At 39.6% G+C, this 26,226-nt stretch overlaps 1 protein-coding gene across 3 annotated transcripts; it reads left to right on the top strand.

Moving 5' to 3' along the window:
* Positions 1–8,104: 8,104 nt before the first annotated feature.
* On the top strand, positions 8,105–26,132 carry ano5a (anoctamin 5a). 3 transcript variants are annotated; one of them, XM_034142038.1, is made up of 22 exons: positions 8,105–8,322; positions 11,219–11,286; positions 11,819–11,956; positions 12,260–12,301; positions 15,472–15,579; positions 17,250–17,318; positions 17,579–17,863; positions 18,064–18,183; positions 18,336–18,451; positions 18,546–18,680; positions 18,778–18,883; positions 19,021–19,081; positions 19,244–19,395; positions 20,157–20,231; positions 20,785–21,013; positions 21,166–21,338; positions 21,457–21,554; positions 22,230–22,360; positions 22,791–22,996; positions 23,094–23,296; positions 23,557–23,662; positions 24,150–26,132. In XM_034142038.1, exons 1-22 carry the CDS (start codon positions 8,253–8,255, stop codon positions 24,378–24,380), a joined length of 2,922 nt encoding a protein of 973 aa, XP_033997929.1. In that variant the 5' UTR covers positions 8,105–8,252; the 3' UTR covers positions 24,381–26,132. The 3 variants fall into 3 exon arrangements, with proteins under 3 accessions (XP_033997929.1, XP_033997927.1, XP_033997928.1); XM_034142036.1 differs by lacking the exon at positions 11,819–11,956; XM_034142037.1 differs by lacking the exons at positions 11,819–11,956; positions 12,260–12,301.
* Positions 26,133–26,226: the final 94 nt, after the last annotated feature.

Below are 26,226 nucleotides of genomic sequence, written 5' to 3'. Positions count from 1 at the left end.
ATAACTGAAATGATTTTCTCTATTTTGGTAAAAATACAAATGAATTACTTCATGAATTCAGTTATAAGATACATGCATTACAAATTCATGGAGGTATTGAAAATGACATTTGTTTTGTAATTCAAACGGTAATGTATTGATGGATCCTGGTGAACATCATTGGTTAAGACTAAGAGCTTGGATGTGATTTTATTGACTGCCAACAGCCTGTGAAACTCATAACAATTGCGTAGAAGTACCGAAGTATTAGCAGCAATATAGGGTTTTCTTCAAGTATCAAAAATAAGAGTACTCAGTTTGCAGAATGTCCCTCTTAGACTGACCTTGGGAGCAGTCCAGACCATAAGTAATGATGCAGGATAAACAGCAAACCCCAAATGTGTTATTAACAACCATTAACCTAAATGTACAAGGCATATGCAGCAAGCCCTGCTAGTACAAAAAGCAGCATTTTATACAGCCCACCCTTAGGCGCTACCAAAAACACAGGGGTGCTACAGTGAGGCATTTACAGTCTGTGAGACCCGTTTTACATTAAATACTGAAACAAAAGTCAAACATAACGGACATGACATCACAAAACATACACTATTAAGCTGTTTATTTACCAAACATATATTTAACATATTCACTATACTCACTTGGTGTAGCCCTACCCGGAACCATAAAGAGGTGTTTTTAATCGCGCACCCTGAGTTTTGAGACAGCTAGGAGATTACAGGTAAGTGTTTGGAACATGATACGCTGTTCAATACATCTACATCATTACAAAAACGGACCCAACTCCTTTGAAAACACCTATGTTTTTTATAAATGCCTACAGTAGATTGAGCCGCAAAAATAAATTGGCACTAATCACGTAGCCTACCATATGATTATGTTTTACAGATGGCGCGTCCGATCCCAACACCTGGCATCTATCCACATGAGTTTAGATCGCCTGAAGACATACCACACACAGTGGCGTTTTTATATGTACAAAAGTGGTGGGGCACAAAAAACTTAGATGTCTATATATAAGCTTCTGCAGTGACGTGCAGTGAGGTTCATGGCTGCTGAGGCACTGGCACTGACTCTTCAGGTTTACAAATATTATATTTTGACCTAAACCAAAATATAATATTATTTTCAAAAGCTTTTTTTGTCTGATGCTTCGATTAATTTTAAACAGACAGTTCAACAAAAGGATACCCAAAAAATGTAATTTTATCATTTAAATATTGAATTGTTCTCTCTTAGTAAGATCCCATTTTCAAAAAATTGCGGTCTTACCTTGACTTGAAGATGAAGTCCATTTGCCTATCCTTCTGGACAAAAATGTCTATTACCTTTTTGTAAAAGTCCTCCTTATCTTCTTGTAGTTTCAAAAGTCTATCATAAATCTAATCGATAGATTTATGATAAAAAAATTATAAAAGTAGGGTAGACATGTGGATGTTATCCGGCTGATCAAAACGTGCATTTATCTAACAGGTACGTTTCCCACAGATCTTATTTCGAGCTATTTTCTAAAATCCTATGGAGAAACCTCATTGCTTTTTTGCAGCTTACTTCCTGGTTTTAGGACGCGTCACTGCAGCTCTCTCGTCTCCTCTTCAAGCACCACACTTTTCGCGGCACACGTACTTACAGCCAATCAGCTCTGAATGATGTGAGATGACGTATGGTGGGGATGGCAGCTCTGTGCCCCTATGGCCTTTTTTTTTGCCACACACATTACATAGAAAAATACTCTGAGCATGCGCAGTGTAGTTTTTACAGTCACCGTTCACTTTGACAGTGAGAGGGAGGGGCACGATCAGGTTTTGTCCCACATGGCTCAAAACGGCACTGTAGACACTAATTAGAAGAACACAGACTAAAACAGCAATGTACAGACGAATCAGATGATTAAACATGACCTTAAAATATATTTTATATATTTTTTTATTTCTTTTTTTGCATCTCTTTGCATTTTTTGTAATCATTATGTGTAATACTTTCTGCTGACACTAGGTGGGGCTGTGATTATATTGTGTGTTGATATTGGGAATCTGGCAGTTACTAAAGTTATCAGACACATTTTGTAAAGTAAAAAGTAGAATATTTGAATCTTAAATATAGTGGAGAAGTAGAAAAAAAGCAGCATACGTACCCCAAAATGGTTATTTTGAGTAAATGTACTTTTTTTACATTATTTTTTACATTAGAATATGTGTTATACTTCAGTAACCAAACCAACATGAAAACAAACGACTTTAATGTAAAGCTACTTCAGACTTTACTAGTAAAATTACTTAAGGTTAAGGTTTGCTGTTCGAATGTAACTGTTCATTTATATATTTCTAAAACATATCATAACAAAATGTTTCTGCTCTAAATTATGCTTCACAATATAGTTTTCTGTATACAGTAGGGCAAACTTGATTTGTTTGTGTAGTTTATGATTATGTACTTGTGCAAGTTTTGCTTTGAATGTCCTCCAAGTGATTCCCAGTACTGTCCCGTGAACCTATTTATGTTTCCCATCCCTTCTCTTTGACAGAAAAAAGAAAGACTAACATGTCAAACGGGTGGCCCTTCGTGCCTTGTTATTAAAGATGAGTTTCACCATTAGTCTTGGAAACCTTGGAAAGCCGTGCACACCCAGGAAGAACCACATGTCAAGGAGGAGAGGCGATGTGAGGCTGAAGAAAAAGTGGTCAGGAAAATAAGCAGCTGTATTTCTGTACTCAGCCACACCCCACAGTGGAGGATAACATAATTACAGCAGGACAGGACTGTGTAAACCACTTGAAAAGCGACAGAGGGGGCCACTGCGGCTAAATTTGCCTGGAGTGGAAGTACAGGGTAGAGGGGTGGTGGATGGGAGGTGCAGGGAAAAGCTGCTGATGGACCCTTTCCTGAACTCCTTGTTATAGAGGAAACAAACAGACAGACGAGGTGAACGACTGGGAAGATAATCCAAACACTGCGCTGCTTTAAACAATACAGAACAAAACACTAAACTAAACATCCGAGTGATTGCTGAAAGAGTCACCAGAGTTCACAGCCCTTGAACACATTCCTAGCAAACAGTGTCATATGTAAATGATTTTTACCTTGAGAATTATAGCCTAAAATACTCACTGAGGGTCTACTCTTCAATTAAAGCTGTCTGATATATAATGTGTTCTGTGTTAGGTCTTGGAAAGGCTTGATAGGCTAATGTAGTTGTGAAGGAGTTATTGGACTTGGTTTTCTTGTTATTATTGCTATCAGGAAATGTACAACCTAACCCTGGTCCGCCCAGTAGTAGTAGTCAGATCGCTACTCCTGCTGATTTTAAATCTAGGTCTGGGTTGGGATTCATCCACTTAAATGTGCGCAGTCTTTTACCTAAACTAGATTTTGTCCGCATTTGGGCAAGCTCGACTGACGCTGATGTCATTGTTTTATCAGAGACGTGGCTAAATAAATCTATTTTGGCCTCTGACATCTCCTTAAATGGTTACAATGTATATCGTACCGACCGACTTAATAAAGGTGGTGGCGTTGCCATTTATGTGAAGAATAAGTTTAGTGTAACCACATTGGTTTCCAAATCAATTAGTAAACAACTAGAATTTTTAGCCTTAAATATCGAAGTGGCAAAGGGTCAACAGGTCATGGTGGTGGGCTGTTACAGACCCCCCTCAGCTGTCAAGGACTCCTTGTCTTCATTGGCAACACTTTTATCTCAACTTGACTACAAGGAAATAGTGCTACTTGGAGATTTTAACTGGGACTGGTTAACTGCAGTGTCAGAGGATTTAAAAAACCTTTGTATCTCTTTAAATGTTACTCAGATTATAGACAGTCCTACTCGCCCTAACATTAAGTCCCCTAATAAATCATCCCTAATTGATCTCATTCTAACTAATGTTCCCTATAAATACTCATCTGTGGGAGTATTTGCTAATGATTTGAGTGATCACTGTGTTGTAGCAACAATTAGGGACACAAAGGTCCAAAAGGGTAAACAAAACATTTTGTGGAGCAGGGTTTTGTTCATGATCTGTTTGGGTTTGATTGGGGAAAAATCGATGTGTGATGATGTTGAAACTGCATGGTCTTATTTTTATCTTGGTTTTATGGAAATTATTGATAGACATGCGTACATTTAGAGTGAAGGGACGAGACAATCCTTGGTTTTCTGCTGAATTGTCTAGTCTCCGAGAAACAAGGCCTGGGCAAAGGCTAGGAAATCAGGCTTAGAGGTAGAATGGCTTCGTTTTAGGCAGCTAAGAAATAGCTTCACATCACAAATCAAAAGTGCTAAGTCTGAGTATTATCTGTCAGTTACCACAAGGAACCTGAATAATCCTAGAACATTTTTGGAAAGCCATAAAATCGCTATCCACCGGTGAAATCCGTAATGAGCTACCTCCTTGCCTTACCACAGCATCTGGCACTATATCGGACAGGGCCACTATGTTAAATTGTTTTAATGAGCATTTTGTGTCCTGTGGCTCTCTGTTTGATTCTGTTTCTAACTCTGCTACTGTGAACACCACAGTCTGTGACTCTGAAAAACGTGGTTTGGAAAACCCTTTCAGTTTTTCTCCTTTTTCTATTGAAGTTGTTCATGAAGCGTTAACAAAGTTAGATCCTAAAAAACCGACTGGTCCGGACAACTTAGAACCTTTCTTTTTAAAGATACCTGCAGATTTTATTGCACCACCTCTTACTTCTCTTTTTAACCTCTCCCTCAGCACGAACACATTTCCAAAAATATGGAAGTCAGCTTATGTCCTTCCTCTACTAAAAGGTGGGGCGGCTACTTTATTAAATAATTATAGGCCCATCTCTAAATTGTCAGTTCTGGCCAAGGTTCTTGAAAGCCTAGTGAGTGAGCATGTAAAGGTGTTTTTAAGTAACAATGACCTACTATGTAAACATCAGTCAGGTTTCAGAAAGCAACATAGCACCATCACTGCGACAATGAAAGTGGTGAATGATATTGCTAATATCTTAGACAAAAAGCAGAGTTGTGGAGCTCTGTTTATTGATCTTTCCAAAGCTTTCGATACCGTCGATCATCAAATCCTGAAGCAGAGGCTGGCCAGTATTGGCATATCCAGCCATGCAATGGGGTGGTTTGTGAACTACCTGCACCAAACTGCGAACCTTCGGGGACAGAGCCTTCAGTGTGGCAGCCCCCACCCTCTGGACCGCTCTCCCTGCGGAGATTCGCAACATCCCCACACTCGACGCCTTCAAAAGGGCCCTCAAGTCCCATCTGTTTGCCAAGGCTTTCGGCCCCTAATCGATCTGTTGTTTTGTCTGTCTGACTTTTGTTTTGTTATGTTTGTTTTTGCCCTATTACTTGTAAAGCGACCTTGGGTCCCTTGAAAGGCGCTATATAAATCCAAGCTATTATTATATTATTATTACCTCTCTGAAAGGTCCCAATGTGTTCAGTTTGATGGGCTGTCTTCTGAGTGGTTAAACATTACAAATGGTGTACCACAAGGTTCTGTTTTAGGTCCACTTTTATTCTCCATCTATATCAACAGTTTAGGTCAAAATGTGGATGAAGCAACTTTACATTTTTATGCTGATGATACCGTGATGTATTGTGCAGGTCCCTCCATTAAGGAGGCGGTTGTTAAATTACAGGCTATTTTTAATATTATTCAGACGCAGCTCTCTGAGTTTAAGCTTCTTTTAAATGTGGATAAAACTAAGGTAATGCTATTTTCAAAAGCCAAAAAGGCACCGGAGACAACCTTGGATATTGTTACTACGCAAGGAAAAGTACTTGAAGTGGTTACCTGTTATAAATACCTTGGTATCTGGCTTGATGATTGTCTCTCTTTTAAACCTCAGGTCAATAATCTGCTTAGAAAGCTAAGGGTGAAGCTAGGTTTCTTTTTCAGAAACAAGTCCTGTTTCTCACTTGAGGCCAGGAAAATGCTAGTCTCTGTGACCTTTTTACCTGTGCTGGACTATGGTGATTTGATATATATATGAATTAGATGCCGCATATCACAATGCGCTGAGATTTGTTACAAACCTTAAAGCACTTACTCATCACTGTACCCTGTATGCCAGGGCAAGTCTGCCATCACTTACTGTTCGGAGACTCAGTCATTGGTACATGTTCATTTATAAAGCCATGCTGGGTAAACTACCACCTTACATCTGCTCACTGATATCACAGAGAGTCGCAAGTAGCTATTGCCTAAGATCCCAGGATGTGTTTTTTTTTACATGTACCAAGTGCTAGGACTGTTTTAGGCACTAAAACTTTTATGTGCGTGGCTCCTCTAGCTTGGAACACTCTGCAAAACATTTTGAAAATGAGCATTTTGGTTCCCCTGCATCATTTTAAAGCACAGCTGGATGAAATGATATTTGATACTCCTGGTACCTGTCTTTGTGAATACGTTTGTAAATTGTACCCCTGTCATTATGTTGTATGTGTCCTTTCTGTTTTCTGTTACATGTGTAACCAATGTGCGGCAGGTCTCCCTTGTGAAAGAGATCGTTGATCTCAATGGGATTTTTTACCTGGATAAATAAAGGCTACAAACAAACAAACAATTGGAAACGAGTTGCAGCTGTTTTTTGTCCTGTGGAAGGTCAAAATTCCCTATGATGAAGTGAACAAAGCAAATGTCATGCTCCTTGAATATGTTTTGAGGTGTCAGTCTTTGTATGGGAAGTGTGTGATCACATTCAATATGCATCTCCTTACTCATCTGGCCAAGTCTGTGAAACTTTTGGATCCATTGTGGGCACACTCAGCTTTTGTTTTTGAAAATGGAAATGGGAGTCTCCTGTTAAGTAAAATGGTGAATTGAACAACATGTGTTGTTTAAGTAGTTAACAAGTTCTAGCTACAGTTCAAGAGCTGTTCAACAATTCTCCACTCAAGATGCAGACAGTGACTGTGTCCTTGCACAAAAATACGTAATGACTATTGTGTAATTTTATCTGACAGATGGTCTGGGGAGATTGGGCAGATAATATCATTAAGTTCAGAAGCAGGAATTTAAAATTGCTTTATTCTTCAAACATAGAATCTTTAGCTGGTCCAAGCTGTTTTTTTCAGTAGAGGGAGTCTCAGAAACTCTCTGGATATTTTGCCAAACAAATGTCATTAATGCCTAAGCAAATAAATGATCTAAGGTAAACACAGGGACGGCAGCGTCAAGACCCAAGAAACACTTGTAGACTTGTAGTCTTTGTATTTTGGGTTGTATTCAACGGCTGGTTACTGTGGCAACCTTATTTCCGAACTTTTTTCCCACTAAAAAAATTACCTCTGCAATGCCTACTGGAAACTAAACTAAAAGAGCCGACGAAAGATTTTCTGTGTAATGTTCTTTGTTGGTAAGTAGAATACTGAAGTGCAAACATTAACTGCAGTTGTCTGGATTTAATAAAGTCCATGGAGGAATTCGGCTTCAAATGTAGGCTATACTAAGCTAATGTTAGCTTCTGTATGCAGCTCACATTGTTAGCAATGTTGTCAGCTATAGGTTAATGTTTCATACAGTATTTCACCTATCCATTAATGTCCGTTAATGTTAAATAACTACAATTATGACATGTACGTTTTTTTTTAATTCTGTTCTTTATTGAAGAAAACATGTATATATGTACATCAAATGTGAGAGGTAGCTACACGGGTTAATAGAAGAAGAAAAAATACAAAACAATTAACAAATATTAAGATAATAGTTATAAACAGAAAAAAGTTACATTTCAAGTAAACATATTTAGCAAATACACATTAGGTTTTGATTTATTGCCTTATTCTTTATATTTGTAAGAGTGGTGCCATATTGTCCTTATTGTAAGTAAAAATGTGCAACATTTGGGTTAGGGTCAGTCCATTTCTTCTTGTGAATGTGATGTGTTCCCTAAAATACAATTGGTTGTGTAAAAAAACAATTAGTATCAAAATCCATCACCTTTCAAATCTATAAAAATGTCCGCATCCTTAAGTTGTATCGTTTTGAACGATACAACTTCAGGATGCGGACATTTTTATTTTTATTTTATTTTTATTTTCTCTGTAGACATGTTACACGGTCTGTTAGCCCCGCCCTCACGGACCTCCCTCCGGGCTGAAGTGATGCAGCAGGCGGCGGTCAGTGGGTGAAGGAGGGCGGCCTGTGGGGAGCAGCCTGGTGGACTAGCAGAGACTGAAGGAGCACTGTTTGGAGTTAAACCGTCTTGCTGGGGATATCTTGGTGTACTGTACATGAGGACCGATAAGGACCGTACACCAGAGTCTCAACATGCACCGAATAACGGGGAGAGCGGGAGGCGACAGTCTGATTGAGATGAGCCCAACTGACTCTTTCAATGGTGAGTTAGCGGAGAGCCTCAACCAGCCTGCCGTAGTTTCGCATTCAAAATGTTGCTATGAACTAAATGTGTTATGTTTCATTAGTGTTGGTGAGATAACGTTACTGTCCTACAGCTGGGAAACCAACTAAGACTAAACTGAGGTCGGGTGTTCCCCAGTGTGTTAAAAAAAACTTTAAATGTATTTGTCAAGGACTACTAAACATTGGACTAAATCTACAACCTTTTTTAAGATTGCTCTATGGCAATTGACAACATAACCATAACACTTCTATTTAACAAAAAAGGTAAGTAGTTAATTAGATGTAATGTATGTCACTGGTTGGCTATGCTATGGCATGCCCTTTCTGGCATAACTCGCAAATTACAGTGTTTACTACACTGTTTATCACAGAGTGCTATTATTTTAAAATGGACCCACCCTGTACATTTCCCCTTACGCATTAACAACCTCATAGTTTGTATTTCTTTATTTGGACACAACAGTGACCAGCCAGCCAGCCTCTGGCAGCTGGTCTGCTTTCTGGAAATACTTTGTCACTTCCCGGCTCACATTCATCCACCAGTACAAACCCCAAACCTCTCAGTGCCTCTGGCCTAAAGGGATTTTATAACAAACTCTTAAGAGGTTTGTGATTTTTAGCCTTTTATGGTGTTGGTGAATTGAGGGTGATTCACCATGGATGCTTTCCAGAAGCCCTTATCTGAAGGAGTTGATATGATAGTTTTGTTTTTCATCATGTTTATAGCAGATCATTGCAGAATCATGAACTATAATTTATGTTACATGATGCTCTGTGTTAATGGTGTGTAGTGATAAAGTGGGAGACTGTTTTTCACAATTCACACTCTCAGCTCTACAACATAAAAATGACTGTAGTACTAGAAATGTTGATTCTTTTAGAGGTAAATAGATTAAACAATGGTGATGAAAAAACGCTTTTCTCGTAACTTTTACTAACATCAGAACTTAATAATTGTATGACCTAGTGCCTGCAAAAATTATTTTTCATGTTGTTAATATACACTCAAAAACTTGTAGTGTTAATGGTAAATATCCCCAGACTGCTATTATTCCCAAACAATTTAGATTCTTAATGAATACAAAATAAACATAACTATCTGAGACTCTTTTAAATGTCATTATAAAGTAAATTCAACTGCACAAAGACATGAGTCAAAACACACAGACGAGAGAAGGTTAGATTCAGACTTACTTGGATTATACCTTGTTGTTGCATCCTTACTGTAAATATGGATTACATTTATCTGGCACTGTCTTGGTGAACTGGCCTGTGGTGTACAAATCGAAATAGGACAGACTACAGCTTCCTGTCGTAGGAAATTAGACAAAACCCACCCACTGTATTTGTATACAAAAATATCTACTGAAAGTAAGGCTGCTGAATTTACGTTTACACCTTGCTAGGTGGCATTTGTAACACTGAAAAACTACAGGTGCAAAATGGCAGACATCTACACCGATAGGAGGGGGAGTCATATCTCTCTTATTTCAATATACAAGCTGTAATTGTTGGCACTGTTTTTTGATTTAGCAGGATTTGCCTTAAAGTATTTGTATAGCGGAGTTGTAAAATAACTTTCTTTGTTTAGGATAAATATTGATGTTTGGAGTTTGGAATCTGTTGGGTTGCTGTGGTAATAAAAGAATGAGACAGAAGCTGCCTTTTGGCATTTCCTCTGTGATCAGCTGCTGTCTCTCGAACAAAGCCTTAACTGTGGAGGCTTCTTGGTCAGGTTGGAAAAGAATGTTTGCTGAGAGGTTTATACTGAGTGCTGAAATACTGAGTCCAACTGTGCACAAATATGCTCGTCTGTTAGAGGCATTCTCATATGTTGTAAAAGAAATACATTTTGGAACTTCTGACGGCAATCAAAATCAACTTCACAATCCTTTTTGGATCTTATGTTGTTTTAAAGACAATAAAATATTGCATAAAACAGTGGCTGATGGGATTTACGTTTAAAATATGCTGTATATTGTGCTGTATAGAACGTATTGTCTTCTTTAGGGGGTCGCTGCTTGTCCCCTGTAAGCTTTCACATCCTGTCTTAACTCAAAAAGTAAACGCAAATAGAAAAAAGTAATTTAGAGCAAAACTAATTTAAACATTTTTGGTATTCTGTTTCTGGAAAATGTCATTTATTTTAGTTTTGAACCACTAACTTTTACTTGGCTGACTTGGTGTGTAATAACGTAGAGACAGAAAGGTTTCGATGCTTGTTTCAGGTCAGTGTAAGCACTTTTAACTGTGTTGAGTCCAGACTAAATATAACCTCACATAGACCATCAATTAGGAAGGCTGCATTTCTATTTAAACACAGACACAGAGTCTGAAACCTTGTTCTGTGTTCTTGTTTTACTTTTTGGGAGATAGTGTCACAGACTGTACTTGAAGTTGTCCCTGCTTTTCCATTTCTCCTGCTATTTGTTTATGTAAATCTCTTTCTCTGAATTAATGAAAGGCTTGAATTGCTCTCGTCAAACAATGACTGGCAGGTAACAGCAGTATTTTGTAATGATTAAAGTCATGTCTCATCACATGGGCAGTTTTCATTTTCATCACATGGATGGGGTTTCCCACACTTCTCAAAGCACAGCACCATGGATGTGCGTTTCTCCCACAGTGATCCTGTCAAGTCATGCTGTCCGGCCTATGGGAGCACTGCCACAGAATGCTGCTCAAATATAGACCACAACGTCTGTGAGTGCTCCTCTATTAACTGAGGTAGCTGTTCATATGCCTGAAACTTCCCTTTACTGCCCCCAGCCTGCCTGGCTAAAGTTCATTTGACTTGTTATGATCATTTTACATTGGTTAAAGAATATTATAGCTTATATTAATGTAATGTTGCTTTGTTTACTGTCTTGCAGATGATGTAAATGGCTACCCCCAACATGTTTCATCGAGCACAGGATCCCTCCACCCGGAACAATCACCGGTAATTCACCACGCTTACACTCACACAACAGACATGACTTAAAGCACCTTTTTTTCCCCTAGATTCTCCGAGACAGTTTATTTTCATACAATTTCCAAATAGCCATTTCTATACTTCCCATGTAGTTAAACATGCTTGCAAGTGACCCGAAATGTAATCACATTTTTTGGCTGATTTGAATTTATTCAAGCTATTTAAATATGTGAAAATGTGCTCTATTCAGCTTTACAAGACGCATTCATGACAGATTTCTGTTTGACAGTATAATCACTTCCAGTATGTCTTCTATAAAGAATTGTATCAGGAAGTACATTGTGTATTAGTAAATAATAACACTTAATACACTCAATGACTTTTCTATTATGAATCAATCTCCTGCCCACTTGTGGTCAACCTTTCTATCTTATTAGAGCCCACTACTCATTTTTTTCCAGTCCATTCATAACAGTTACGGTTTTCAAATGTCATGAGAGTGATATATAATAACCCTCATGCTCCTGTCTATTCTCCCTCTTTCACACCACACTTAAAGTCTCCTTTAACGCCTGATGTGTGTGTAGAGACCTGTGATTCTCTCAACACCAGCCTGGCCTCGCTGGCCCAGTCTGAACACAGCGACAGTCCACAGCACGAGTCTGAGACTTTAGAGCGAATCGAAGCTTTGACTGGGGTAAGACACCAGTGAAGGACACTGCTGCATGCTGCTGTGTCTGCGTGTTTGTGTCGTCTCACACCGTCTCTGAACTCAAACCTAAAACGGAGAAAGACCTGAACCCTTCTGACCCTGACTTATAACAGTTAGTCGTTTCCAGAGTGTTAACAAGGGACATAATGTGTAATGCTGTGTAAATGTAATGCAAGTAGTCTGGCATTTAAAGACCTCTGTAAGGTGGCTGCTACAGTTTCAGCTGTGTGTTGTTGAATTTGTTGTGCTGTTGTTGGGCTTTCCCTCACTATCTTGGTTCCTTCACAGCAGTGGAGAAAGCGGGCCCTATTCCTGAAGTTTCGTTCCAGGGTATGGCATGGTAAAACAGGCTTGTGATGTGATGCAACTTCATGCATATGTCTGGCTGCAAGCCTTTCTTTCTTTCTTGTCTTTCCCTTGTTGAATTTCTCCACTGACATTAGATGTTCAGAGAATACATTTTGGACATCAGAGCTGAAATCAATACACATTTCTTAGAAGAGAGCTGACACTGGCTTTTAGAGAGCACTTGTTACTGCAGAGAGCAATAGAAAAACGCAGCATGAGCTATGTGTTGATGCATCATAGGAGTTCATTAAAAATGGAAAAGGCGTTTTCACTTGCTTTGTTCTCACCTTTGATAATTGTCCACTTGACTGAAGAGAAATCAACAGCCTGCTGGTGTTAAAGCATAATTAGAAAGTGCACACTCCCACACAAATGCACCATTTACTGTATCTGTCATTTGCCCAGCTTTTTTTGTGTGTGTGCATTTACGTGTGTTCAGTGTATACAGTCTATACTGTAATCATGACCCTGCCCAGTGCTCATGACAGGACTGCTCTTTGCTGTGGCTAACCATGTAACGTACTGTAGGCTTCTTCTTTTGAATACTCTAAAATGTGGTGGTATTTAAACTGTGTGCAGCCCATTTTTAATGAATAGTGGAACAATGACCCCCTTTATGGCAGCTAATCTTTAAGAAAAAGAACCCTGCAATAAGATACTTTGATAATCTGCCTCCCTTTACTAAAGACTACGATTTAGCTGAGACGAAGATCACTTCAAGGACTTTACGAGGGGAGGCAGCTGCATAAATGTATCTATAATGAAGAATAGAAATACAATTAGTTTAAAATGCATGCAACATTTCAAAAGGGTTGCCTCTGTGAAACTTTAGGGAGTCTCACCGTTCAAGATACCATTTTGTTTTGCAAATCTAAGTATTCGATTTTCCTTTTTTAGCTATTGAGGATTATGTGTTTGTGTTTGAAACAAATCTGGAGGTTGCATTGATGAATGAACCTATAACTTAGAGATCTAGAGGCCACTAGTTACTACATATGGCTGACAACAAATATCACGCGTTGTCGTTTTTTAAAATTAAATATATTCTGTCTAAATAATATACTAATAAACACAAAGAACAGCATTGCACCTTATTTCGTATTGTGGCCCTAAAAGTGTCATTGGCTGAAGAGAAGATGATACATTATTATACAATTAAGCAGCTGAGATCTATTTAAAATGAAAGAGGTGACCAGTTTCAAAGAAGTTATTTTTTAAACTCTTTTAGCCCCAAAATAGAGATATCTTATAGAAACCCATCCCTGAAACTAGTAGCATATTTATCTTACGGCATGTTCTACATTTACTCTCCTTAATTAAGATAAAAGACATACACATGTCAAAACACCCAGTAGTTAGGGTTTGCTCTCTAGCAGCTTTACTGAGCAGACGCGGCTCCAAGCAGATGCACCGGTTCCATGCGGCTGATCTGTAATTATGGAAAATGAGAGAGTTTTTACAGCTATGTCCCAGTTAAAGAAAGCTCCCACCCTGCCATGGTCAACATGGTCCAATCTAGTCTGGGAGGTAACGTGGACTAGCGGTTAGCACTGTGCATGATTTGGGAGAACCGCAGAAAGGTTGAACACGTACATGCATATTTTTCTACATGTTAGTACAGTATGAATCAGGGTGGTAGATTGAGCTGTAGTTTTAAAAACAGCTGTCATACTTACAGTATAGCACTGATTGGCTGAGGCAAAGTACTTGTATTGATAGTGTCCCATTTGCACTTTGTACAGTGTTGGGAAATGGTCCAGATTGTTTAATTGATTCTTTTTGAACAGTCAGACTCGGGGAGATTATACACCAGCATTCAGTTTTGTCAGAGGAAATGTCCTTATGGTGTCCGTTGACCTTTCTCCCTGAAATATGTATATCATTTAAAAAATATAACCCGATGGTCAGTGTTGTGCAGTTACATCGCTTCCCCTGACGCTGTGATCTTATTACATTAGTTAGCTAGCTGGCAGCCGCCATGCTATCCTGTGCTGATGTCATCTCTAGGAGTCTCCTCTACTTCTCTCCTTTTATCCCTCCTCCTCTGTCTCTCCCTCTCTCTCTCCTGGATATCTGAGTGAGTGAGGGCTTGTCCAGGGAGGGGAGTGGGACTGGATGGAGCCGGGGGAACAGAGGAGTGAGAGTGAGGGAGGTAGCGCTTTTAAGGCCGAAGCTTGCTCCCTGGAGAAAGGCAATTTTGCTCTATCAGACAGGCAGCCTTTCCGCTGGTGCATCATAACCATAAAAGGAGTGGACCATGGAGGTAGAGTGCTCTTCCTTTCCTCCCTATCCGTAAACTGCCAGCTCTATCGGAATTACAGTACAGAGCTATGTCATAGTATTTGTGATGCTAAATGTTAACAAATTCTCTGAATTGTCTGTGTAGGTAGCTACTGTAGTGATGACAGAACGACTGGCACATGGTTATTTTTAGCTTCCCGAACAGCTGAAGCAGCAAGCAGTCATGCCTTCCTTTCCTCCCTCAAAGCATTTCTGTGTAGTTAATTTCCCTTCAGCCCCGTGGCTGCAGAGACACACACTCAGGGGCTAGCATTTACTGGCTAGCACATGTTCTGAATGTTTTTAGCCACCAATACAGGTGTTTTTAAAGACTATAGATTACAGATTATACAGAAACAATGTTGGAGTGTTAACCCAGATATGGCTGCTGCATGTCTTTGTTGTGTGTAAATAATGTTTTTAATTAATGTGTACTCCTCTCTGCATATCCTTTGCTATGACATATAACCAAAGGTTATGGTAAATGAGTTGACTGATGACCTAAAATCAAAACATTTTATGTCATTTTCTGCATTCAATTCTGTGAACAAAGATGTCTCTAAAAGCCTATTCTCATCGTGTTCAATACATCCTGTAAATGAGACATGAGTAAAATGAAACACCACACAATAGCAGATGCCCTGCATTAAGAATGCTATTTGTGATTGGAGTGAAGATTTGATAATCAGTATTTTTGCTGATTTAGTCCAGCAGTTCCGTATGAAGTGGTTTGGTGCCTTGCTCTTTGGGTTTTGCTGCCACTGACCCATTGACTGTCTGCTGTGGTAAATGCATCCAAAGACTTGTTGAGCTGATACTGGACCTGTGTATGTGTTTAAATGTTGTGACCTTTGTTCCTTTTCCTTTTATAGATTGACAAACAACAACACAGCAAAGACTCTGTGTTCTTCCGTGATGGGGTGCGCAGGATTGATTTTGTCCTGTCCTATCTTGATGATAAAGATGGCGAGAGAAAGCAGGTAAGAAAATAAACTCTATGCCATTTTTTTTTTATATACAGTATAGTATTTCCCTAGCTTACTCTCTCCATATGTGTTGTTTTTAATTAATTATTATATTTTGTTTTGCGACAAACGTTTTTTAAGATGTATTGTTCTACTTCCAGAAGAAATGATCTTAAAGACATAATATGGCACAAAAGAGCAGCTGTAGTTATTTCCATGTTTTGACTTAAACAGTAAGAACTGTCTCTTACAAGATATCCTCAGAGTTCACAGTGTGTGTCAGCGGCATACTCCAAATACCAAAACACTGATAAAGTTAGATAAACTGTTATTTTCAGCTTGTGTCAGTAATCCTCTCCAGGAATCTCCCTGAGAAGGTCACTTCTAGAGATATACTTACAGCCCTTTTTCTTTGGAAAATTCAATTTGAAGTATTCTTTTACTTTTGCTGGCCAGATTTGTTTTGTGGCTCATCTATTATTCAGCTGTGGGGTGCTGAAAGACTTGTGTGTGACTAGTGTTTGATACGGAGCTGTTAGTCTTCACAGCTCTGTGTTATCACTCTGGAATAAGGCTGTGTGTAGCGGCCGACTCACTTTTTACCCGCAGCCCTCAGTGAGTCAGACCTCTGGCCTCTTCAGGAACTTGCTCATTTGTTCCACTGCATGAGGAAGGGCAAACGGGAGGCCAGTTCCTGTGTGTTATCCACATGTGGTGTTAAATATGACCGTAAATTTCAGCTCTAACAAGGACTGTTAGCACTCAGTGACTGCTACTTTTGCAAAGAGCTAATTGACTGTGGATCCATTCAATCTTATTGCTGTTTTGTGTATCATACCATACTGTACAATGTTATCCACATACATATTCTTCACAATTGTTTAAACATGCTTATGATTTCATGTGTAAAGGTTTCCTATTATTCAGACTCTTTCCTTTCAAACATTTATAATGTTATTTGACACTCTGTGTATTTCATTTTGTGTTTTTTTTTTTGTGGTTCTAGACAATTTGATGCCCTAGGCGAGATTTTAGCAGATTTTTCTTCTTATATCCGTTAGAGCAGCTAGCACCAGATGCTAATAACCACAGCGCCGGTACCGGTGCACCCTCTCTCTCTCTCCCTCGCTCCCACGCTCACTCGCACTTTGGCCGTGAGCTGCGGCTGCCTGATAAGCCAACATCCCCCACTTTCATCACTTACAGCGCCCATCGTACAGGGCAAATGAAAAGTGTAACCGGGGTGAAAAGGGTGTTACCTTAACTTAATTATGAATGTTGTCAAGGCCGAAAATTAGGATGAGCACCAACGGTCAAAAATGTTTTTTTCCCTCCCAGAGCTACCAGCGGAGCGCCCCCCCCCCCAGATCTGGTGCCCTAGGCGACCGCCTATTGATCTTATTCCATTTAATACTATGTTTTTATTTTGTTTGTTTTAAATTTCATTTGTACGTTTTGTTTTATTGTGTTTTTATTGTGTCTTAATTATGCTCTGGTGCTTTTATGACTTCTTAACATGTGGGTTCATTGATCATTGTTTTGTATGTGGATGTCTTATTGTTTTGTCAAGCACTTTGTGACTTTGTCTGTGAAAAGCGCTTTATAAATAAACTTTACTTACTTACTTACTTACTATGCCAAAAACCGGCCCTGAATGTTTGTATATGCTTTGCTTTCTTTTAAAGGAGAGGAGGAAGATGTACGAAGCTAATTTAGTGAACGTCGGCCTGGAACTGGAGACAGAAGATAAATCGGTAAAAGTCCAGTTATCATTTAATGTCTTTTGTGTGTTTATAATATGTATATATGGTTAATCATATTTTATTTAAGTAGCAACAATAAGTGTATTTTTGAAGCAGCCAAAACAAACACTGATATTTATCTTTATAGCCAATAAACCATGCATTTTTCATAAAGCCTGTAAAAGGCATTCAAGCATGTTTTTTATCACTGAATTTGATTAAGTTTATGATCCAATATCCTTGCACTCATGTCTCGCTGTCATTATATTTAGGAGTCGGACGACGGAAAGACTTATTTTGTGAAGATCCACACTCCATGGGAAGTCTTGGCCACCTACGCAGACGTGCTGAAGATCAAGGTCCCATTCAAGGTCAACGACATCCCAGACAACGGTGACATGCCCATGAACTGGCTGTCCACCCCCTTCCGTCTGCCGGAGCACATCATGCACCCCGAGCCCGACTATTTCACGGCTCCATTCGACAAGAGCAAGTCCGACTTCTTCCTCATCGATGACAAAGCGACGTTCTTCCCCCCATCTGTCCGCAACAGGATAGTAAGGATTCTTTGACCATGACTTTCTTATCTTGTTTGAGACTTTCAAATGAAACATCACTTACACATAAAATGCAGTATGCTGAGTGCATGCAGGCCATACATACTTTTTGAATAACTATTTAATAAACTTCTTCATAACTAAATGTTCTTATTGGCAAGCTTCGGAACATTTCTCCTTGTATTTCTCTCTCTGCCCAGGTCTACTACATCCTGTCCCGCTGTTCATACTTCAAGGATGAGTGCGGAGATAAAGACAAGAAGGGAATCAAGAGGTTACTCAACAACTGCACCTACACTGCTGCCTTCCCGCTGCATGATGTGAGCGTCTTTTGGTGAACTTTTAGCTTTTTAGTCTTCACTCCTTCTGTTGGATGTCCACTGTGCGGTGTTGCAATGCAATAATTAATAATTCCTTCAATGATGTTACTGTATGAAAAAGGTAGTGAACTGTGTCTCTTGTGTACGTACAGTGTAGATACTGGACAAAAGCGAAAGATGCTAATTGCGAAAGTGAGAGATACCATCTCCACAAACACTGGGCCAGATTCTTCTGTTTCTACAAGGAGCAGCCCCTCAATCTCATAAGGTACAACAACACAAACAAGAAGTCATATCTGATGTGTGTTTACTCAAAATGTGTTTAAAAGAATTAAAGGAAATGTAATTTTCCCCTTCAACAGGAAGTATTATGGGGAGAAGATAGGTATTTATTTTGCCTGGCTGGGCTTCTACACTGAGATGCTGTTGTTTGCTGCGATAGTGGGAACACTCTGTTTCGTCTATGGATTCCTCACCTTCGGTGACAACGAGTGGAGGTGAGTTTATCAAGAATACACGCCTGTATTGTTGGTTTTCAGATGTTGTTGCTTTTATTATTAGTATATAGTAATAATCACTCTCATTTCCCTACAGTAAAGAAATATGTAGTGCTGAAATCGGAGGGAATATTGTCATGTGCCCGCTGTGTGACAAGAAATGTGGCTACTGGAAACTCAACTCAACATGCAACTCCTCATGGGTAACAAATCCTGGATTATCTGCTTTTGTTAATCATTAATATGTTTTACTTTTGACTTTTAAAGTGGTTTGAAGCTAGATCTCAACAATTCATTTTCTCCTTTATCTCACTATTTCTCAAACTTGTTTTCCTTTCAGCAATCGCACCTGTTTGACAATGTGGGAACGGTGTTTTTTGCCATATTTATGGCGATTTGGGGTGAGTAAATATGCCTCTCTGCATTTTCCATTCTCTAACCCAGTGCACCACCTAGTGGGAGTTGATATATTGTTATTAAACACTGTTACTCACTATTTATTAAAGGGTCTATTCACCAAATCACAAAGAAACATATTTGTATTCACTTCGTATGCTCTGCAGTGACGCTGTTCCTGGAGTTCTGGAAGAGGCGGCAGGCTCGACTCGAGTACGAGTGGGATCTGGTGGACTTTGAAGAGGAGCAACAGCAGCTGCAGCTTCGGCCCGAGTATGAGACCAAGTGCACCAACCGCAAGCTGAACAGAATCACTCAGGTGATTGTGGGCTCATGGAATACTAATATGCTTTATGATAATGTTCTAATGTACAGATCTATGTCTGTGTAACTTTCACAGGCTTTACCAGACAAGTAGATAGCATTGGACAGATTACAGGATCTGCTGTTTTTACTGGATAACTACCCTCTTAGATGGTGGCATTCAGTCATCAAAAAGATTGTGTAAAGGGAGACCCTTTTATTATTATTATTAAAACTGTGTACATTGAGTCAGGAATGTGTAGTTAATAAAGTGACAGACACAGTGTTAAATAAACAGAAACAGGCTGCTGTAATGTGACTTGAACCACATCCCACCCATATTCAGGAAATGGAGTTGGTTCTTAACAGGACTCCCACAGATTTAATGGGGAAGTTGTTGCTGTGCTGGGCCACCGTGACACTCTGGGTAAGGGTGGCACTTAACGTGAAATGCCGCATTGTTGAGAAGGAGGTTTTGGTGTGGTGTAGTCGGTGTGGATAACAGACTTTTTTGGAAAGACCCATAGGCACGAATGTACCCCTGCACCGCATTACTGTTTGTCTGGTGGAACAGTATCTTGAAAGGCTAGCTTCAATAGGAGATGAAAGAATTGGACTGGGACTGAAACACCTACACACAGACGGCTGTGATTGGGTGACCAGGCTCTGCCTTGCATCGGAGGCTAGTGATAGTTAAAGGAACATGGCCTTTTAGAGCTGTCTTTTCAGGATATAACACTTACTCCTGTGTCCATGCTTTGCTTGCTTATGATGTAGGAAATGGAGCCGTACTTACCAATAACAAGCAAGTGTGCACGCACGTGTCTGTCTGGAGCCACAGTCCTGTTATGGGTGAGCATTGTTTCTTTGGTAAACTTGATGAATCTAAACGCTTTTCATTCCTCTACCTGTTCCTCCATCGTGTGTCTTTTTGTCTTTCCTGTCATACTGTTCATCAACTTCACTAATTCCATGTGACCAGGGCCACTATGTTTAAAGCTTTTTGAGAAATGAACCTGTTTTTAATAATTTGGGAGCTGAGATTATTGCACTTAATCTACATTTTTAAAATATGGGGGAAATTATGTCATTCTTAAAAATATGGACTATTTTAAACCAAATGCTTTTAACATACAGGCCCATAATATGACTGTTGTTACTAAGAAAATTGTGAATGTGCTAATGGGAAGATAATTCCCTTCCATTGGGAATATCTGCATTAGCATGACAGTTATTCCTTACATCTACACTATGTAGGCAATATATCATTTTTATGTGTACTTTATTTGCATGGCCTCATTTGTGTTGGTGTCTAACGTGAATCACAACGGTACGGTGTTCTCACTGTACTGTTGTGTTTTGCCATGTAGTTGTCTTTCATGTTGTCTCTGTCTCTGTCCTGAAGATCTCATTGATCATTGCCTGCATCATTGGCGTGATAGCGTACCGTCTAGCGGTTTACGCAGCCTTCGCCAGCATCATGAAGGACAATCCCACCACCAACCTGCAGGTGGTCGGCCCCTACATCACGCCACAGCTGGCCACCTCTGTCACAGCCTCCTGCATCAACTTTGTCATCATCATGATCCTCAACCTCATGTATGAGAGAGTGGCTGTTTGGATCACTGACATGGGTGAGGCTCAGAGCGTGAGAGTGAGCCAGAGTATTGCATATCTGTGTCTTTATGTATCCATTATGATCTTCATATTGATCCTGGAGTGTACAAATGTCTTCCTTTTTATTATTTATTCAAAATGTATGTTTTTATATCTTTTATTGTGGCAGAAATTCCCAAGACCCATCTGGAGTATGAGAACAAACTGACGGTGAAGATGTTCCTCTTCCAATTTGTCAACTACTATTCCTCCTGCTTCTACGTGGCTTTCTTTAAGGGCAAATTTGTCGGCTATCCTGGAAATTATGCCTATATGTTTGGCAGCTCACTGAGAAATGAAGAGGTACCAGATATACAAAAACATGACATTGTATAATATTAGCACTGGTACTTCAGCCTGGGTTTGAATTTGAGTTTGTTTCTTTCCCTTCCCTCCTCAATCTCAACCTATCTACATTCAGTGTGACCCTGGTGGCTGTTTGATTGAGTTGACCACGCAGCTGGTGATCGTGATGACGGGTAAACAGGTGTGGGGAAACATCCAGGAGGCTCTGGTCCCGTGAGTACTCCACTGAACTAACCGTCCGAACATACAGATGGTTACATTCACACTCTGTTTACAGGCTCGCATCTGCTTCACATATTTCATAGACCATGGCTGGGGTTTTTATTTCAATATCATTGATTTTATTTTGAAATTCAGCATCTGTAGTCATCCTGCATCCTGGTTTGGAAAAGTAGTGACATTAATGTCCTTCATGCATACTCTTAACACAAAATCAATAAGATTAGGACATTTAAAGAAAGATGGGTCATGTGTAGATTTTAACTTGTATCAGAAGAAAACATTTGAGTGTATATAAAATACATTTTGATGGCAAAATGTCATTCAGCTGCATCGCTTGTTGGCTCTCTCTCACATTGTTGTCATTGCTTACTGTGACACTTAAACAGAACAGAGCCGTCATTCATTTTCAGTAACAGTTGTGCTCCTGCTGAAGAGTCTGCTGTGAAAAAGCCATTCATCAGTGACTTCACAATCATTTTCCAATCTAAACGATTACAGAAATAAACCTTAACTTTTACATATTGTTACATTTGAAACAACATTTATTTAAAAACTATTCATCTCTTTACAGCTTTTATTTGTATTTCACAACAGCCTCTAACATGTTTGTTATAGGGTGAATTATGTTGCCTTTAAATGACTTCATCGCCCCCTTGTGTCCTTCAGATGGATGATGAACTGGTGGGGCAGCAGGAAGGCACGAAACCACCCAGAGAGTCTGTACAGCCGCTGGGAGCAGGACCACGACCTGCAGAGCTTCGGACAGCTCGGCCTCTTCTACGAGTATCTGGAAATGGGTAAACATTCATTACATATTCGATCCTTTACACACAAAGAGGGAGATTAAGAGACAGACTTGGCTGCAGTGAAGACCGTTTATGAGAAATCCAGTGTCTGGAGACCTGACCTAGAGCGAAACCAAGACAAACATTAGTAAGTACCTTAATATACTGCTGCCACGTAAAGGAATACACACAAACACTGATTTTAAACGCATTTGTAATGCTGGGAGACAATTAAAATTGCCTAAAGAACCCTGAGGAACTGGTTTTAAAATATAGATAGATAGATAGATGGATAAAGGATATATATTATAAGATAGATCAAATAAGACACATACACAACAGACAGATAGAAAATGATAGCTGCACTGTCCTCTGAGATTCTGCAGATGGTTGTGTTCCCTCCTCCTGTCTCTCACTATCTTCTCCCCTCTTTGTGTCCCAGTGATCCAGTTTGGTTTCATCACGCTGTTCGTCGCCTCCTTCCCCCTGGCACCCCTGTTGGCACTCATCAACAACATCATCGAGGTGAGAGTGGATGCCTGGAAGCTCACCACTCAGTTCAGACGTCCGGTGGCAGCAAAGGCTCACAGCATCGGAGCCTGGGAGGAGATCCTCAACGGGATGGCCGTTCTCTCTGTGGTCACAAATGTGAGTGCTGGACAACATCCGTGTGCTTTGAGTCTTGTCAATATCACCAAGTTGTATCTCTACTTTGCCTGACACGGTTTCTTTCCCTGCTTTCTAGGCGTTCATCGTAGCCTTCACCTCTGACATGATCCCTCGGCTCGTGTACATGTACGCCTACCAGCCGGATGGGGAGTTGAATATGAAAGGCTACATAAGCAACAGCCTGTCTTCCTTTAATATCTCTGTCATCCCAGACGTAAACAGGCCTGATGTCGACGAAAACCCTTCCTGGTTCAACACCTCGACCATCGATACCTGCAGGTGTGTGTGATTGTAATGCTCTGTGTGTGACATATAAGTGCATGTGGAGGTAGTGCATGTTTCCACTTCTATGGTAATACATCTAGTGGAAGAAGTACTCGGATTCTGTACTTGAATGAAAGTAGAAATAATATGACATAATACTCAAGTTAAAGTAATCTTTTAACTGGATTAAAAGTAGGGATTTATTACCAGCATTTAAGTATCATTTTGGAAGTTGTCCCCTTTCAGAGTGTTACATATTTCTTCCTTCTCTGTAGGTACCGTGATTACCGCTACCCCTCCGGCCACGAGAAGCAGTACACTCACACTATGCAGTTCTGGCATATTCTGGCAGCAAAGCTGGCGTTCATCATTATCATGGAGGTAAAACCAGCATCACTCACACTCAATGACAACTTGAACTGAGCTACACATTCTTACCTCGGTATACCTTTATGAAGATATTTGTCTTTTGCTCATTCCAGCTAAAAGTAAAACTAATAGGGGTGGGAATATCCAGAGGCCCCATGACATGATACTATCTTGACACTTGTGTTACCATACAATCTTTATTGCTATTTTTAACTTTTTCGCATAACATGTATTGAAATATATTGAAAGTCATTAATGTTTTTCAACTGCAAAATATGCCTTTTTGTTTTGAACAACTTCCTGCCAACTGCTGACTGACAGCTGACTTTACCAATGACCTTACCTGAAAAACTTTCTGAATAAGCAATTGTTCCCCAAAAGTTTAATTAGTATTTTCAATATCAATAGTCCATATAATCAAAGATTGTTACTTAGAGCTTGTGTAAAGCGTTTGCCAGGAAATGGCGGAACTAAAACAAACCTGCTTTCTGCTCCACAGCACGTTGCGTTCCTGGTCAAGTTCTTTGTTGCCTGGATGATTCCTGATGTTCCCTCTGACGTGAGGGCTCGAGTGAAGAGAGAGCGCTACCTGGTCCAGGAGTATCTCCATAACTATGAAGTGGAGAAGCTGAAGATCCAACTCAGCCAAAACGTCCATGAAGAGTGTAACTGCTCGCCTATGATCTACCCGTGTTTACCCAAACATGAGGTGCTGTCAGAGTGTCTCTAGCCCAGAGAGTTACTGGCTAATCCTCTGGACATGATGTAGATTACCCTGCTGGGGTATGATGATACTGACCATTACTTTGCTGTAGTGCCTGTGTGTTTTGTCCAGTACACATACACACAAAAACTAAGAACATATATATAAAAAGCCATCCCTATTCTACTAGTCTGCTGATAGTTAAAGTGCACAGAGTGGATCGACCAAGTCTCCATGCATGCTGAAACACATGTATTTAAACCTCTGGCCTACACTCTCTATGCTGCAATGAAAGCGCTGATGATAATCAACATTTGCTGTAAAAAATCCCAAAACACTGTGTCTAATCCAGACAACTACTCTTGTTTAGATATGACTATTTATTTAAGTGCCACTATAAGTAACCAAAGACTAGGTGCCTTAATTTATGACACACTTATCATTGCCAGTAGAATAACAGCCATTTAACTGAGGGCTTGCTTATTATGAGATTTTGAGTTTTCCCTTGTTTGTATGTGCAGCTATATGATATATACAGTTCCAGTATCTGTAAGTCTATATTCAATTTGAGTTTGTTTTTTGTTTGTAAAGTTACAGCAACACATTGTATTCACATTGAGGTAATCCTTACCCCTTACTCAATTTTAACAAAACTATTATCCTCTCTCTGGCAAAGTAACATTTAGATTTAATCTCATAACTGCCCAGCAGTTTCTCCAGCTTCAAATCTGACATGTGAAGTAGCTTTCTGTGAAGAGAAATCTGTGCAGCTGTTAGTACTGTGAGTGAAGGCGGCTTTTGTCCTGCAGTGGCCAGTTGTTGAGCAGCAGCAGCAGCAGCTGGTGTGTGTTGACTGTTGACAGTAAGTCCTGTGCCTGGAGATGAGGAGCGGGAAGCCCTGAGAGAGTGAAGGGATCCCTTTTTAATGTGCCTCTGTTTACCAACACGTCAGAGCTAATGAAAGCTGCCCCTACCTACTGAACTATGTTTGCTCCATTACACAAAGCACGTCAGCCATCGCCCACTTCTTGTGCTTCTGTTTTTCCTCAGCTGTGTGAAGGAAAGATACACATTATTTTTTCTTTTTTTTTGCACAAAGCACTTAATGAAACGTGATTACCAAGACGTAAACATGTCAGTGTCTTTGTCGTCATGATGCTACGCATTCATAATCAGTGTTTTGAAGCAACAATGTGTGATACTTTGTGTTCACTAATATGGAACAGGTGAAAAAGAAGTCTGAATTTGATATTTATATTGTGCTTAAATGACAACCGGGAGAAAGATGTAGCTTTTTTGTTTTGAAATTATATGAAGGACATTTCATGGCTGCCTAAATGAAAACATGTGATACTTATCTGTTGTTGAAGTATTTAAATGTTAGGTAAAATAGCTGACTGCTGTGCTACAAACTCAGGCAACGATAAATCTATGTTTGATCGTGATGCATGTAGATGAGATCCTGTTATGTTGGACAGTTTCCCTAACACATGTTCTGCGCTTAGCTAAACTATTACCTGTTGATGCCTTAACACATCTAATACCTGTGTTTTCTATTTTATTTTATTGAATATTTCTTTTCTTGAGTCTTTTTATTCTCTACTTATAATATTTCATTTGATACTATTATCGTGCTTGGGGAAAAGGTGAATCTGTTTATTGTAAGCTTTAAGTTACAATGTTATGTTTCATTCATTCGTTGCTGTAATTTTTGTAATTGTCATGTATCCAAATATGTAAAAAGACAAATCTCCAAAATAAAGTGGCTGTTCAACTTGAGTAAGTGTTGGACCTGTTTGGATCCGTCCTGCTGCCGTGGGCTCCTCTGCTGAGGACAGAAAAGTTCCCATTTACATAACAGATGGCCGAGAGA

Source organism: Trematomus bernacchii, unplaced genomic scaffold (assembly GCF_902827165.1).
Source record: "Trematomus bernacchii unplaced genomic scaffold, fTreBer1.1, whole genome shotgun sequence".
Lineage (NCBI taxonomy): Eukaryota > Metazoa > Chordata > Actinopteri > Perciformes > Nototheniidae > Trematomus > Trematomus bernacchii.
This window is presented reverse-complemented; position numbering and strand designations above follow the sequence as displayed.

What these genes read in the sequence shown, in the direction of transcription:
- ano5a (XM_034142038.1), top strand. Translation starts at nt 8,253, where the DNA reads ATGCACCGAATAACGGGGAGAGCGGGAGGCGACAGTCTGATTGAGATG. An exon ending in TCCTGAAGTTTCGTTCCAGG is followed by an intron (nt 12,302 to 15,471) that starts GTATGGCATGGT and finishes TTCCTTTTATAG; the next exon opens with ATTGACAAACAACAACACAG. An exon ending in GCTCACTGAGAAATGAAGAG is followed by an intron (nt 21,339 to 21,456) that starts GTACCAGATATA and finishes ATCTACATTCAG; the next exon opens with TGTGACCCTGGTGGCTGTTT.